This window comes from Salvelinus alpinus, chromosome 23 (assembly GCF_045679555.1).
Source record: "Salvelinus alpinus chromosome 23, SLU_Salpinus.1, whole genome shotgun sequence".
In the NCBI taxonomy this organism is placed as follows: Eukaryota; Metazoa; Chordata; class Actinopteri; order Salmoniformes; family Salmonidae; genus Salvelinus; species Salvelinus alpinus.
Window position 1 is genome coordinate 35,750,459 of NC_092108.1, and position 15,638 is coordinate 35,766,096.

The 15,638-nt window shown below is 45.6% G+C and overlaps 1 protein-coding gene across 5 annotated transcripts in view; it reads left to right on the forward strand.

Annotated features, from left to right (window-relative positions):
• The window catches only part of LOC139551305 (ATP-dependent 6-phosphofructokinase, platelet type-like), a 39,164-nt gene that overhangs the window by 12,783 nt on the left and 10,743 nt on the right, over positions 1-15,638 (forward strand). For 2 of the 5 annotated variants that reach the window (XM_071362807.1, XM_071362805.1), the window contains exons 2-13: positions 366-439; positions 2,239-2,316; positions 4,113-4,302; positions 4,561-4,726; positions 4,842-4,886; positions 5,027-5,135; positions 5,900-5,995; positions 10,905-10,997; positions 11,342-11,467; positions 11,700-11,764; positions 11,955-12,024; positions 14,251-14,397. In XM_071362807.1, the coding sequence (XP_071218908.1) occupies positions 366-439; positions 2,239-2,316; positions 4,113-4,302; positions 4,561-4,726; positions 4,842-4,886; positions 5,027-5,135; positions 5,900-5,995; positions 10,905-10,997; positions 11,342-11,467; positions 11,700-11,764; positions 11,955-12,024; positions 14,251-14,397 (1,259 nt within the window). Of the gene's footprint in view, positions 1-365; positions 440-2,238; positions 2,317-4,112; positions 4,303-4,560; positions 4,727-4,841; positions 4,887-5,026; positions 5,136-5,541; positions 5,638-5,899; positions 5,996-10,904; positions 10,998-11,341; positions 11,468-11,699; positions 11,765-11,954; positions 12,025-14,250; positions 14,398-15,638 lie in introns of all 5 variants that reach the window. The other 3 variants (XM_071362808.1, XM_071362806.1, XM_071362804.1) reach the window with 2 other exon arrangements.

The window sequence follows — 15,638 nt, forward strand, 5'->3', positions numbered from 1 at the left end:
GAAAATGTATTAGATATTGAATTAATGCAATGACACATGGCCGATGGCTATGCAAACATCTTTCTCTGCTGGACGAAGCACCCCATTAGGCAAAGACGTCAATTCAATGTCTATTCCATGTTGGTTCAACGTCATTTCCTTGAAAACAACGTTGATTCAGTGGGACATCACTTTAATTTGGTTGATTTATCTCTGATTCATTCCATCTCTCTGATGAGTGTTTTCAGTCTGGAGTCTACTGAATGGACATGCAATGCATGTACTGCCATTTTTAATTCTCTCACTCACTCACTCACTCACTCACTCACTCACTCACTCACTCACTCACTCACTCACTCACTCACTCACTCTCTCTCGTTGTGCAGGTATGAATGCTGCTGTTCGGGCTGTGGTCCGCATGGGTATTTATGTGGGAGCTAAAGTCTACTTCATCCATGAGGTGAGATCATGACAGACACTACTTGGGGGCTTGTACCATTCTACCACTGACACTGAGACAAATCAACTCTGGCAAGCTCTGTGTTCAGGGGACAAAGCTATTCTTTCAAATGAGGGTCATGAAAATGAGAAGTAAGGTTATTTAACATTTTGCCATGTCATGGGTGTTAAGTTCATGTTTTAAGTATCCCTATATTTCTGTTTTTACGGGGCATTCACTCTGTTATTAGTGCGGCTGCGCAGCAGGCTCGTTGTGGATGAACCTGGCCTGAGTACAATGGCAACCATGTAGTGTGCTAATATGGTTTAGTAAACTTGTTGAACTGGAACCTTGTCGTTGTGTCATTTCTAGTTAACAATGGGGTCAGTCCTAAATTCCCTATATGGTGCACTACTTTTGACCAGGGCCCTTTATAGAAAATGGGAGCAGTTGGTAGTGGGAGTGGTTTCCCATAGATAAGTAGCTTCTTCAAGCGATAGTACGCCCAAATAAAAAAATGACACATTGGTTTCCTTACCCTGTAAGCAGTCTATGGACAAGGTAGGACAGCAATTCGTGCGTTGGTTTTGTTTCCCTAGCACTGTTTCCATATGCTAACATTTTAGCATTTGTGGCACAAATCCCATTCAAGTCATGGGACTGATATAAGCATTTTTCACGCATCATGTCTAAATCATCCAAAAGTATCTACAATTTATGGTGAAGCGCAACGAAGTCACTTAGACGATTTGAACATGATGTGCGAACAATGCTAATATTGGTACCATGACTTGAGTGGGATTTGTGCCACCAATGTTAAAATGATAGCATGTGGAAACAGTGGCAGGGAACTTTGCTTAAGTGTTGTCTATTGTTAGAGACTCTGGTGTTTAATGAGTGATGAAAGGCATTCCGTTGAGGAGGCTCACATCACACTCACTGGCTTTGTCCCAAATGGCACCTTATTCCCTATATAGTGCACTATTTTTGTCCAGTGCCCTATATAGTGCAACACCTTTAACCAGGGCCCATAAGGTTTCCAATTTTGTGCACTACTTTTGATCGGGGCCCATCGGGTTCTGGTCAGAAGTAGTGCACTATTTCCTATATAGTGCTCTACTTTTGACCAGATTCCTATGGGTCCTGGTCAAAAGTAGGGCACTATACATGGGAATAGGGTGCCATTTGGGATGCAGGCACTGAATGTAAGAGGTGTTAGGTTCTATTATTTGAGTAAGAACTCGACGGACACTGTGAAAGCTCAAACCAAGTTTATTCTTCCCAGAGGCTCAATACAGCTGCATTAGACAAAGACATGGTTTCACCCGTGGTAGTATACAGACCCCACTTTGGGTGTAGTCTCCTCATTATCGCTACACATTGCATCATTATTGCTAGGCAGGGAGCTGAGGGATATGGGCCTTAAGCGGTTCCTCACTGTCACGGATCCCTCCGGAACTTTCATCACGCACACCTGTCCCCTATTCCCACTGATTAGTATTGGTATATATGTGCCCTTTGATTTCCATGGTCTTGTTGATTATTGTTACAATCTGTCTGACTCAATGGAGGACGGAGGATACCTTGAGTTGTCTATGGAGGCCAGTAGTGACAGTATCTATGATAATCTGTTGTCTACTTTTACAGGCAGTAGTTAGCATGATTTAGCATCGTCATCTCAAAGTGAATGTCAATATCCCAAATAGCAAAGCTGCATTGTAGAGTCAATGACTGATACTATGTAACAACATTATAAGTGGTGAAGATGTTCAGAAATTAGGAAATATAGGCCAATGTTAATGTTTCTTTTCTCCTTGCAGGGTTACCAGGGTATGGTAGACGGTGGAGATAACATTGAAGAGGCATCATGGGAAAGTGTCTCCAGCATGTTACAAGTGGTAAGGAGGCCAGTGAACTGACTACTGTGTGTATTTGTGCCTTTAGGCAAAATACTAGGCATTTCTTTAGAATTCCCATAGGCTATGTACAGTATACAATGCTAGGAATATGAGCTGAAAGTTATTCCGCTACCTAAGAATAGCAAAGCACCCTTAAGCCAATCAGCCTGTTACCAACCCTTAGTCAACTTTTGGAAAAAATAGTGTTTGACCAGATACAATGCTATTTCAAAGTAAACAAATTAGCAACAGACTTTCAGCACGCTTATGGTGAAGGGCATTCAACATGTACGGCACTTACGCAAATGTCTGAGAACATTTTTTAATAAGAAAACTGTGGGGGCTGTTTTGTTAGACTTCAGTGCAGCTTTTGACATTATCAATCATAATCTGCTGCTGGAAAAATGTGTTATGGCTTTACATCCCCTGCTATATTGTGATTGAGAGTTACCTGTCTTTCAGAACACAGAGGGTGTTCTTTAATGGAAGCCTCTCCAACATAATCCATGTAGTCGGGCATACCCGAGGGCATTCGTCTAGACCCCTTACTTTTTAAAATCACTGGCACTGAGTAAAGCCTGTGTTTCTATGTAGCAAAGAGCTGCAGTCAGTTCCAGAATGGGCAGCAAGAAATAAGATGGTCCTAAATATTTAAAAAACTAAAAGCATTTGGGACAAATCACTCACTAAACCATAAACCTCAACTAAACCTTGTAATGAATAATGTGGTAATTGAGCAAATTGAGGAGATTAAACTGCTCGGTGTAACCCTGGATTGTAAACTGTCATGGTCAAAACATATTGATGCAACGGTAGCTAAGATGGGGAGAGGTCTGTCCATAATAAAGCGCTGCTCTGCCTTCTTAACAACACTATCAACAAAACAAGTATTACAGGCCCTAGTTTTGTTGCACCCGGACTACTGTCCAGTCATATGGTCAAGTGCCACAAAGAGGGACATAGGCAAATTACAGTAGGACCAGAACAGAGCAGCACAGCTGGCCCTTAGATGTATACGGAGAGCCAGCATTGATAATATCCATGTCAATCTCTCCTGGCTCAGGGTGGAGGAGAGATTGACTGCATTACTACTTGTCTTTTTGAGTGGTATTGACATGTTGAAATCACTGAGCTGTCTGTTTAAGTGACTAGGACACAGCCCAGACATGTTTTATTGTATGTAATTGTGATTGGAACCCAGGAAGAGTAGCTGCTGCCTTGGCAGCTAATGGGGATCCAGAATAAAATCCAAATCCCAAATGGTATAAATATATTTGTGGTCCCAGACTTGTAATTTTCAAATTGCATGTGACAGATGAGCGCAGCTGCATTTCTGCCTGATGCTAACAGAGTGGAAGGTGCCTTGTCATTGTGGATTCTGCATGAACCTGTTAGTTAATGACAACAACAAAACACACCATACAACACAAAACAACTAAATGAGAGGTTGAATTAATGAGGCATATCAATGACTGCAGCAGATTATGTGTCAGATTATGCCATCCATTGGTTTGGTCTAGAGCTGTTGTGTTCCATCCATCCAACCTTCATCTGCCCATTCATCCAACATCCATCCATCCACATTTATCCATCTATCCTTCCAACATTCATTCAATCATCCATCCATCCATCCATCCCTCCATCTATCCTTCACCCATCCACCCAATCTTCCTTCATCTATCTGTACAACCTCAACCTATCCATCCATCCATCAATGTCATCCATTCAGCAATCCATCTTTCCAACTGTCATTCATCCATTCATTTGAATTCTTAGCTGTTGTGTTTTCCTGTCAGGGTGGCACAGTCATTGGCAGTGCCCGCTGCAAGGAGTTCCGCAGCCACGAGGGGCGTCTAAAGGCTGCCCACCAACTGGTTCTGCGTGGCATCACCAACCTGTGTGTGATCGGAGGGGACGGTAGCCTCACGGGGGCCAACCTCTTCAGAGAGGAGTGGAGCGGACTACTGGAAGAACTTGTCCGACAGGGTAACTGAATTTTGTAGTCCATGTAGTGGACCAAATGTTCACAGTAATCTACTCGATCACTAAATTAGATAACTAATTTCCTACGTAAATTGCGCAAAAAATATTTTCCCACATGATATGTAGTAAGACATGTATTACTAGGTATTACCAAAGTCTGTATACCAAAGCCTGTATACAGCCATTCCACCAATGAGTGTACATTACTCAGTAGTAAAACTAGTGGGTTAAATTGTGGTGTCTTGTGTATCCTGTTTAAAGGTCTGATTGATGAGGAGGCTGCCCAGAACAACTCAGAGCTGCACATCGTGGGAATGGTGGGATCCATTGACAACGACTTCTGTGGCACTGACATGACCATCGGGACAGACTCTGCCCTGCACAGAATCATAGAGGTGGTAGACGCCATCATGACTACTGCACAGAGGTACTGACAGAAACAGTATAGTATAGTATAGCATTAATAAAGGGTACATATTACAGCTCAGTGGTGTTGTTTGTACACACTCAACATTTACACAAACTTCTCTTCTTTCTCTCAGCCACCAGAGGACGTTTGTGCTAGAGGTCATGGGAAGGCATTGTGGGTATGGAATGACATTTATTTGCTGCTCTGACTTCCTGCTTTATTCTTGTGTATTTCCTTGCTGTAATTTAGCTATGGGCTCTCAGCGGTCTTGCTTTGTTAGTTTATTATATTCTAATGTGTGTGTGTATGCGTGTGTAGGTACCTGGCTCTAGTCAGTGCTCTGGCCTGTGGGGCCGACTGGGTCCTGATCCCTGAGATGCCCCCTGAGGATGGTTGGGAGGAACATATGTGTCAGAAACTATCTGAGGTAAAACACACACACACACACACACACACACACACACACACACACACACACACACACACACACACACACACACACACACACACACACACACACACACACACACACACACACACACACACACACACACACGTGACATCTGACATGTGCAGATGTAACAATAAACACATTTTAATCTATGCTTTACATTGAATGGGATGTACTGCTTAGTGATCACAAATCAAATCAAATGTTATTTGTCACATACACATGGTTAGCAGATGTTAATGCGAGTGTAGCGAAATGCTTGTGCTTCTAGTTCCGACAATGCAGTAATAACCAATAACCAAGTGTTGTAGTGTATTGTATTCCCTTCAACCATAGCAAAATCAACTGTGTTCATTCATGCAGTGTGTTTCTTAATGCCCAGAGCCGATCCAGGGGTTCAAGGCTGAATATAATCATAGTTGCTGAAGGAGCCATTGACAGACAAGGAAAGGCTATTACTGTTGATAATGTCAAGGATGTGAGTATCTGAATATGCAACGAAGGGGGAACCAAAAGCAGGTCCTACAGATGCGTGAATAGCTCCATGCTTTACAGATGAAAGGAATCTGTACAGTGAAAGATAGAGAAAGAAAGAAGAGGTAGTAGACATATCTGTTCTTTCTCATTCTTAGGTAGGCATGCAGCTGTTTCAGCATAAACTGGGTCCAGCTTTTGACAAGCCAAATGCAAAACTTTTCTGTCATGTACTGTATATCTGTGCTTTGTTTGTATTCCTATAGAACCGTGCAGATAAGAAACGGCTCAATATCATTATTGTAGCTGAGGGGGCGATCGATTGCCACAACAAGCCTATCACTACAAACCATATTAAGGAAGTAAGTGCTATGAGAAGACCAGCCCAGCCCAGCCCAGCTGTCTTGTACTGTTACAGTACTCATCTGCAGACCTGAGTTCAAATGTTTAAAATCTTTCAAATACTTTGAATGTTTGCTTGAGTGGCAGATGGGTGGGGTTTGCAGTTTTGTGACTATTCTATTGTTACCAAGCACCAGCCAAGCTCAATTAAGCCCAACTTAAGTATTTTAAATTATTTCAAATAGTTTTTGAACCCAGGTCTGGTACAGTACTCCTTTGTGCCGTGGTTCCTTCTGGTTGGACATTGTCATCTTTCACTCTCTCTGTCCCATTAACAACATGCTGTACATGTTTTAACTCTGAAGTCTTTTCAACGACCTTTCTTAATGATGTAAAGTTCTGTGAATTATACTCCTTCCTGTTTGTGCATTGCCACCTTGTTCTTCGTCACCGTACCTAAGAACCTAGTAAGCATAGAATTACATATAGAACTTATAGGATCTCTGTGCCGGTAAGAGTCTTATACAGTACATTTTACCTGGGAGAACAGAAGAACAAGTTTGAGTCCAAAGTGGCACCCTATTCCCTATATAGTGCAGTACTTTTGACCAGGGCCCATTGGACTCTGGTTAAAAGTAGTGCACTATATACAGAATAGGGTGACATTTGGGACACAAAAGGTATAAGTGTTGGAGGTGTTACATCTGCTCTTGCCACGCCCTCTACTGCTCATCCTGTGTCTCCTTGACCTGCCACGTAACAGTACGATCTGGCCAAAGAGATGAACCCAGCGGACTCAGATCCTCTCCACCAAACCCTCGCCGGCCAAGGCGCCCTGCTCGAGCAACATGACCAAGTTCTGAAAGCCCTTCTGGAGCACATCAAGGAGTTTTCACGGAGCCTGTCTGACCTACAGGGCTGAACCTTCGCCCAGAGCTCAAAACCAGTCCCAAGTCCTTCTTCTCCGCCTCGGGATCCGTTTGTTCCGACTCCCGAGCGCTACGATGGCAACCTCTGAGCTTGCAGAGCCTTTTTAGTACAATGTTCACTAGTATTTGAGCAACAGCCCTAATCTTATGCTAGCAAACATGCCAAGATTTCCTTCCTGATTAGCTGCCTCCATGGAGCAGCGCTTTCCTGGTCCACAGCGGTGTGGTAGAGACAGTCCCCCGTCTGCTTCTCCTACTCCAGATTCACAGAGGAGATGAAGAAAGTCTTTGACCACCTGGTCTGCTGTAAGGATGCCGCTAAACAACTCCTGTCCCTCCGTCAAAGCCCCCATAGTGTTGCTGAGATGGCATGTGAGTTTGCTTGAAGGTAACCTTGTGTGGCAGAGCCAGGCTTTTCCTCTCTCTGCTCTCATCGATTCGGGCGCCGACGGGAGCTTCCTGTACCGAGGTGTCGTTACCCAGTTGGGCCTGGACACTGTCACACTCGATTCAACCCCTCGATGCCAACGTTCTCAACGGACAGCTCCTCGCCTGTGTCTGTGAGAGAACTGTCCATGTCATCCTGTCTCTCTGGAAACCACCAGGAAAAGATCAGTTTCCACATAATCGACTATCCTTACTCCCCCCTGGTTCTTGGCCATCCATGGTTAAAGCTACACAACCCACAGATTGACTGGACTGCTGGAAAGGTAATCACTTGGAGTTCATTTTGTCACTCTAATTGTCTACATTCTGCCCTTCTCCCTGCCTTTTCTGTGCCCCAGTTCATTCTAGAACCTCCGGACCTGTCATCAGTTCCTCCAGAGTATCACGATCTAGCTCCTGTGTTCAGCAAGCACCGTGCCCTGTCGCTGCCGCCTCACTGGCCGTACGACTGCGCCATTGACCTCCAGCCTGGAGCTCCTCTTCCCAGTAGCCGGTTAATTAACCTCTCGCCCTGAGCAAGAGGCTATGGAGAGGTACATCCAGGATTCTCTGGCTGCAGGACTTATCAAGCCATCTTCCTCCCTGGTGGGTGCTGGGTTTTTCTTTGTGAAAAATAAGGATGGTTCACTGCATAGACTTCCGTGGGCTGAATAATATCACAGTAATAGAGCAAGTACCCGTTGCCACTCATCAGCTCTGCTTTTGCCCCCCTCCATGGTGCCACAGTGTTTACCAAACGCAACCTCCGGAATGCCTACCACCTTGTCCGCATAAGAGAGGGGGACGAGGGGAAGACTGCGTTCAACACACCACTGGATCACTTTGAGTATCTGGTCATGCCTTTTGGTCTAACTAACGCCCCTGCTGTTTTCCAGAACCTAGTCAATGATGTGCTGAGGGATGTGATTGGACACTTCATTTTTGTCTATTTAGATGACATCCTGATTTTTTCCAAGGACCCTGAGGCTCACCATCAACACGTTTGCCAAGTTCTTCAACGGCTGTTGGAGAATAAGCTTTTTGTTAAAGCTGAGAAATGTGAGTTCCATGCTGCTTCAGTGTCTTTCCTTGGTTATATTATTGCACAGGGACAGTTACGTATAGACCCTACCAAGGTAATGGCAGTCACAGAGTGGCCTGCGCCCTCCAACCTGAAGCAGCTACAGCGTTTCCTGGGGTTTGCACATTTTTACAGACGTTTCATCCGCAACTACAGCCGTCTGGCTGCACCACTCTCACCTCCACCTTCACTCCATCCCAATGGACTCCTGAGGCAGAGGCAGTATTCCTGGAACAATGTTCTATCTCAAGCGTCGCTTCACCTCCGCTCCGGTCCTTACTCAGCCCAACCCAGGACTCCAGTTCATCGTGGAGTTGGACGCCTCTGACACCGGGGTAGGTGCTGTTCTGTCTCAATGTTCCCCCTCTGATCAGAAGGTCCACCCATGTGCATTCTTTTCCCCGTAAGCTCTCACCTGCAGAGAGGAATTTTGACATCGGAAACCGGGAACTCCTGGCAGCTAAGCTGGCTCTTGAGGAATGGTGTCACTGGCTGGAGGGCTCTGTACCCCCTTCATCGTGTGGACTGACCATAAAAATCTGTCCTAGATCCAGACTTCCAAACGTCTGAACTCCCGGCAAGCCAGGTGGGCCTTGTTCTTCGGTAGATTCAATTTCACACTCGCTTATCGCCCCGGTTCAAAGAATATCAAGCCTGATGCCATCTCCCGCCAGTTCACCACCGACAGAACGGGTACCGAGAAAGAAGCCATTGAGCCATCCACCTGCATCATTGCCACCGTCGCCTGGGAGATCGAGTCCCGTATCCCCCAGGCTCAGCAGAACCAGCCTGATCCGGGTAACGGTCCAAGGAATGCTTTGTTTGTTCCAGATTGTGTTCGCTCTGTTCTTCAGTGGGGCACTTCTACTCACCTCACCTGTCACCCTGGTATGAACCGGACCCTCGCCTTCCTGCATCAGCGCTTCTGTTGGCCCGCCATGGAGAGAGATGTCCAGGAGTTTGTCTCAGCCTGCTCGGTTTGTGCTCGGAACAAAACTTCCACTAAACCTACTTCCGCACTGCTGCGCCCTATTCCCTTACCCACACATCGCTCTGGACTTCGTCACTGGCCTTCCCCCATCTAACGGTAACTCCGTCATCCTCACCATTATTGATAGGTTTTCCAAAGTGGCTCACTAGTCCCCTCTCCAAGCTCCCGTCCTCCAGGGAGACTACTGCTAGTATCCCATGTGTTTTGTCTGCATGGGCATTCCCACTGACATCGTTTCCGACTGGGGACCCAACTCCCAGGTATAGAGATTCTTCTGTTCAGCTCTTGGTATCAATGTCAGTCTTTCTTCTGGATATCACCCCCAGACCAACGGCCAGACCGAACTGGCCAACCAAGAGATGGAGACTGCCCTACGCTGCGTGACTTCTGCTAACCCTTCTTCCTGGAGCGCTCAGCTAACCTGGGTTGAATATGCCCACAACACCCTCACCAACACCTCGTCAAGTATGTCACCTTTCGAGTGTGCTCTGGGTCACTAACCTACCTTGTTCCCCGCCCAAGAGATTGAGGTTGCGGTTCCCCTTGTCCAGGACCATCTGCGCTGTTATCATCGTACCTGGAGGAAGGCTCAGGCTGCCCTTCTTCGTGCCTCCGACAGGACCCAGTCCCAAGCCAACCGTCGCTGGGTCTCAGCCCCAGTCTACACCTCAGGTCAAAAGGTATGCCTCTCATCAAAGGACCTGCCATTGAAGGTGGCATCGAAGAAACTGTCCCCCCAATTCATTGGCCCCTTTGAAATTGACCGTGTCATTAACCCCTCTGCTGTGCGCCTGAAACGCCCAGCCTCTCTCAGGATCCATCCTACCTTCCATGTATCCTTAAATTAAACCTGTGTGCTCCAGTCCCCTGTCTCCTCCTGCAGCAGCTCCTCCACCCCCTCGGCTCATCGATGACCATCCTGCCTATACCGTCCGGCGGCTTTTGGATGTGCGTCGTCGGGGTGGCGGCTGGCAGTACCTGGTGGACTGGCAAGGATATGGGCCGGAGGAGCGCTGCTGAGTGCACCACCGTCACATTCTGGACCCCTCCCTCTTACGTGATTTCTATACCTTACACCCAGATAAGCCTGGTCGGGGGGGGGGGGGAGGGGGGCTCCTGCTCCTGCTACGCCCTCTATTGCTCATCCCGTGTCTCCTTGAACTGCTGCATAACAGGAGGCTTACTTACTGTGTACATGACAGGAAGTGTTTTGCATGTGTCTACAGTGCTTGTGCTTTCCCCTTCTGTCTTTCTTCCTGAGAAATAGCATGTAATTTTCATTCTCTTTCTGCCATACATAGTGTATTATGTAACATAACTCAAATACCACGTTTTCAAATAGTCAATAGTTAGTCCCAAATGACACACTATTCTTTATATAATGCACTACTTTAGATCAGCGCTGTCTGGTCAAACGCACTGCATTATATAGGGAATAGGGTGCCATTTGGGATGTAACCAGTGTTATTTAAGTGCTCTCTGATCTTCCTCTCCTGCTATAGCTAGTTGTTAGCTGTCTGGGGTTTGACACCCGAGTCACCATCCTGGGTCACGTCCAGAGAGGAGGAACCCCCTCTGCCTTCGACAGGATCCTAGTGAGTGGTACATCCGCATACCAATTTTACATCATTAAAAGGCACTTACAGTTTCAGTATTGCTTCCCAAATGGCACCCTATTCCCTATATAGTGCGCTACTTTTCAGTTGGAGTCACAGCCATTTGTGCTGCTGCTTGTCTAATAGCTGCATAATATCCCTGGTTTGTTTGTTTTGGTTAGTGACCATGAGGCAGCCAAGGTTTCAGAGTGGTCATCATAATTTAAAGAGCATGTCATGTCATACTATTAAGCAATTTCTAACTTGAACTTGGAGTTACAGTATTTTCCCAGTGTCCCAAGTCACTATTAAAATACAGTGTAACCTTTGACCTTTCTGTCCAGGCCAGTCGTATGGGAGTGGAGGCGGTCCTGGCCCTGCTGGAGGCGTCAGACAGTACCCCGGCCTGTGTGGTGTCTCTGTGTGGGAACCAGGCTGTCCGTCTGCCCCTCATGGAGTGTGTTCAAATGGTAAGTGCTGTTGGCCTGCCACTTACACTGTGTGTTCAAGATTGCTTTACTCAACTGTAAATGAAGCACACATATGGAGTGATAGCCTACCCCATTTTAGTGGTGTGTTTTTATGTTGTACACCCCCAAGTACTTCTACCTACAGTATACATTATAGATATATTATGAATTAAGATAATTAGTAGGCTGTTGATTAGAGACAAATTACCATTCTTAATTATTTTCTCAATAGACACAAGATGTCCAGAAATCCATGGACGATAAGAATTTTGAGGAAGCCGTGAGACTGCGTGGGAGGTACATTATCTGACTCTGTGTATATAGGACATTTCTTTGGTAAAATAAACATACATCTCTGTATTTGGAAGCTTCATTGAATTGTGATTGATTTTCCACTGGCCTTTAAAAGCTTATGCAACTCAGTAATGGAGGCTTCTGGAGAATGGTAGAAGGATGAATAACAGTATGTTTCATTAATATTTTGCAGGAGTTTCGAAAACAACCTGAACACCTACAAACTCCTCTCTTACCACAAAGCAGACTCTGAACTCCCAAATGTAAGTAACCTCAGATAACCCAAGATATAATGAATAATGTACATACACAAAGTAACTGTGACATTCATATTTATTTCCTCCTAACTTTTGTGTCATTCCAGCATTTCTCAGATTTGCGCGTTAGGATCAGGGACTTCCTGTTGAGGTGCATTGTGGGTCATGCGGAGGTCTTTTTGTGACAGTAACATTGTTTGTTGAATTGCTTGTGTCTTAAGGGGATAGGAGGAGGATGAGCCCCCGTATAATGTATGTACTATACTGTAGCCTACTATACTATAACAGTTCTAGCTCAGTGCTCCTAAGTGCCAACTATTAGTTGCAACTATATCTATTTTTAATTATTATTTTAAAAAATTAAACCTTTTTCTCCCCAATTTTGTGGTATCCAATTGGTAGTTACAGTCTTGTCTCATCACTGCAACTCCCGTACGGACTTGGGAGAGGCGCAGGTCGAGAGCCGTGAGTCCTCCGAAACACAAACCAACCAAGCTTGCTTCTCGACACAATGCCCACTTAACCCGGAAGCCAGCCGCACCAATGTGTCGGAGGAAACACCATACACCTGGCGACCATGTCAGCGTGCAGTGCGCCTGGCCCGCCACAGGAGTTGCTAGTGCGCGATGGTACAAGGACATCCCTGCCGGGCAAACGCTCTACTAACCCGGACGACGCTGGGCCAATTGTGCGCCGACCCATGGGTCTCCCGGTCACTTGAACCCAGAATCTCTAGTGGCACAGCTAGCACTACGATGCAGTGCCTTAGACCACTGCGCCAAGTTGCAACTATAGCTATACCTTGTCTGATACCAGTCTCAACGTCAACAGTGAAAAGGCGACTCCGGGATGCTGGCCTTCTAGGCATAGTTCCTCTGTGCAGTGTCTGTGTTATTTTGGCCATCTTAATCTTTTCTTTTTATTGTCCAGTCTGAGATATGGCTTTTTCTTTGCAACTCTGCCTAGAAGGCCAGCATCCTGGGAGTCGCCTCTTCACTGTTGACGTTGAGACTGGTGTTTTGCGGGTACTATTTAATGAAGCTGCCAGTTGAGGACTTGTGAGGCGTCTGATTCTCATTCTAGAGACTCTAATGTACTTGTCCTCCTGATCAGTAGTATACCGGGGCCTCCCACTCCTCTTTCTATTCTGGTTAGAGCCAGTTTGCGCTGTTCTGTGAAGGGAGTAGTACACAGCGTTGTACGAGATCTTCAGTTTCTTGGCAATTTCTCGCATGGAATAGCCTTAATTTCTCAGAACAAGAATAGACTGATGAGTTTCAGAAGAAAGTTATTTGTTTCTGGCCATTTTGAACCTGTATTCGAACCCACAAATGCTGATGCTCCAGATACTCAACTAGTCTAAAGAAGGCCAGTTTTATTGCTTCTTTAATCAGGACAACAGTTTTCGGCTGTGCTAACATAATTGCAAAAGGGTTTTCTAATGATCAATTAGCCTTTAAAGTGATGAACATGGACTAGCTAACACAACGTGCCATTGGAACACAGGAGTGATGGTTGCTAATAATAGGCCTCTGTACGCCTATGTAGATATTCCACTAAAAAGCAGACGTTTCCAGCTACAATAGTCATTTACAACATTAACAATGTCTACACTGTTTTTCTGATCAATTTGATGTTATTTTAATGGACAAAAAAAATTGCATTTCTTTCAAAAACAAGGAACTTTCTAAGTGACCCCAAACTTTTGAATGGTACTGTAAGTTATTACAACGCTTATGAGGTCACTCATTATACGTGGGGTCTATCTGTCCATGATCTTACTGTGATCATGTGATTGACAGCTAAATCATTTTCCTAAGCTCAGAGCCAGTGGTCTATGTGAATGAAGTACAACAGCCTATAAAGATGTAACATCTTGGAGCCATAGCATGAGGCCTTGTTAGAGATTATCAATGCATGCTGCTCCATTCTCCGCAGAGACAACATCTTTGCCAAGCCTTTACAGCATTTCTCCTGAACATCAAGCACTATGTGCTCCTATATTGTATACAGAGGGATCTGCTGTTGATATGTGTGTCAACGGCTTGGAGTTGGGGCCAATTCTATTTCAAGAATTGGATAAGTGCCATTTATCTTCAATGAGTGTTTTGACATGAACTGAATTGAAACAGAATTGACGCCATCCTCGCTGTCTAAATGTGTGTGTGTCTGCGCATACGCGCGTGTGTGTGCTCGTGTGTGTGACGGTTGTGCTGTGCTGTTGATCCTCAGAGCTCCTTCAACGTGGCTGTGCTGAACGTGGGTGCCCCCGCGGCGGGCATGAACGCAGCTGTCCGCTCTGCCGTCAGGGTGGGCATCAAAGAGGGGCACAAGATGTTTGCCGTTAATGACGGCTTCGAGGGATTCTACAAGGGACAGGTACTGGCGTTAAGACATAAATCTGTTTTGTTTACCTTGTTGTCATTTCATTCTTGCCCAATGAGGATTATTGTCCCTTATCACGCCCCTATGACGCCTACTTCCTGTTATTGTTAGTAGCGTCTCACTGCCACATGATCAACAGGTCAACGTGATAAGAAGACATTAAACACATTTTGACCGTATTTGTCCCCTAGTATTGTTAACACCATAGAAATAGTTCTGTTGTTTACACCATATCTTGAAATCACTAGCAAAACCAGAATACTCTGCATATTTGATCAAAAGATATCAGACAGTGTTGGCTGTGATGAAAACATGACAGCGAAAACAGGTAAGCTATAGGTTATAGTGACCTTGTTGACTGGCTCTGCAGAGTAGAACAGTAGCTGGCTAGTGTAATACACTTTTCAAACCAAGATGTTTTGCCGCCAACTTTAGCATGCTGCCAGTTTTTTTCCATATTTTCTTTATATCTGAAAGGTGTTGCAGGCAACAAAGCCTGTACTTTTATTTCCGCCGACCGAACTAGTCATGATTGCGGTATTATTTAAAAGTCCCGCCAACCCCTCTGTATAAATGTCCCCTTTCATCTTACTGGCTTTGTCATTATGAAACAATATAAACACAAAAACGACTGTCTGCATGACATCGCAGCAGCCTGGTCCAAATAGCAACATTACAGTAAGCCATTTACTCTCACTTTCACCCCTTCTCCCTTATGGAGGCCTCTCTCTCACCCCCACTCTCACCCCTTTTCCCTTATGCAGGCCTTTCTCTCACCCCTACTCTTACCCCCTCTCTCTTATGCAGGCCTCTCTCTCACCCCATTCTCATCCCAAATTCCCAGGCCTCTCACCCAGTTCCCAGGCCTCTCACGCCCACTCTCTTAGCCTCACCCCCACTGCCTCTCTCTGTCACTCTCTCACCCAAATCTCACGCCCTCACCCAGGCCTCACAACACTGCCTGGGCCATTCTTTGTTTCGAAGCCCTGGGCACTCAACTGGAGGAAAGCATGAAGGCAGGGATAAGTGATTGAAAAGCATTGGCTGCTCATCCTGACATTGACTAATGCTACTGTACCTCGGCCAACACTGGGGGATGAGTAAGATGTGGGTAGAGTGCTGTTGGTAGATTATAGCCTGCGTGCTACAGTACAAACAAGCTGTCAGCTCAGCGTTCAACACCATAGTGCCCTCAAACCCCTCCAAGCACATCACTAAGCTAAGGACCCTGGGAC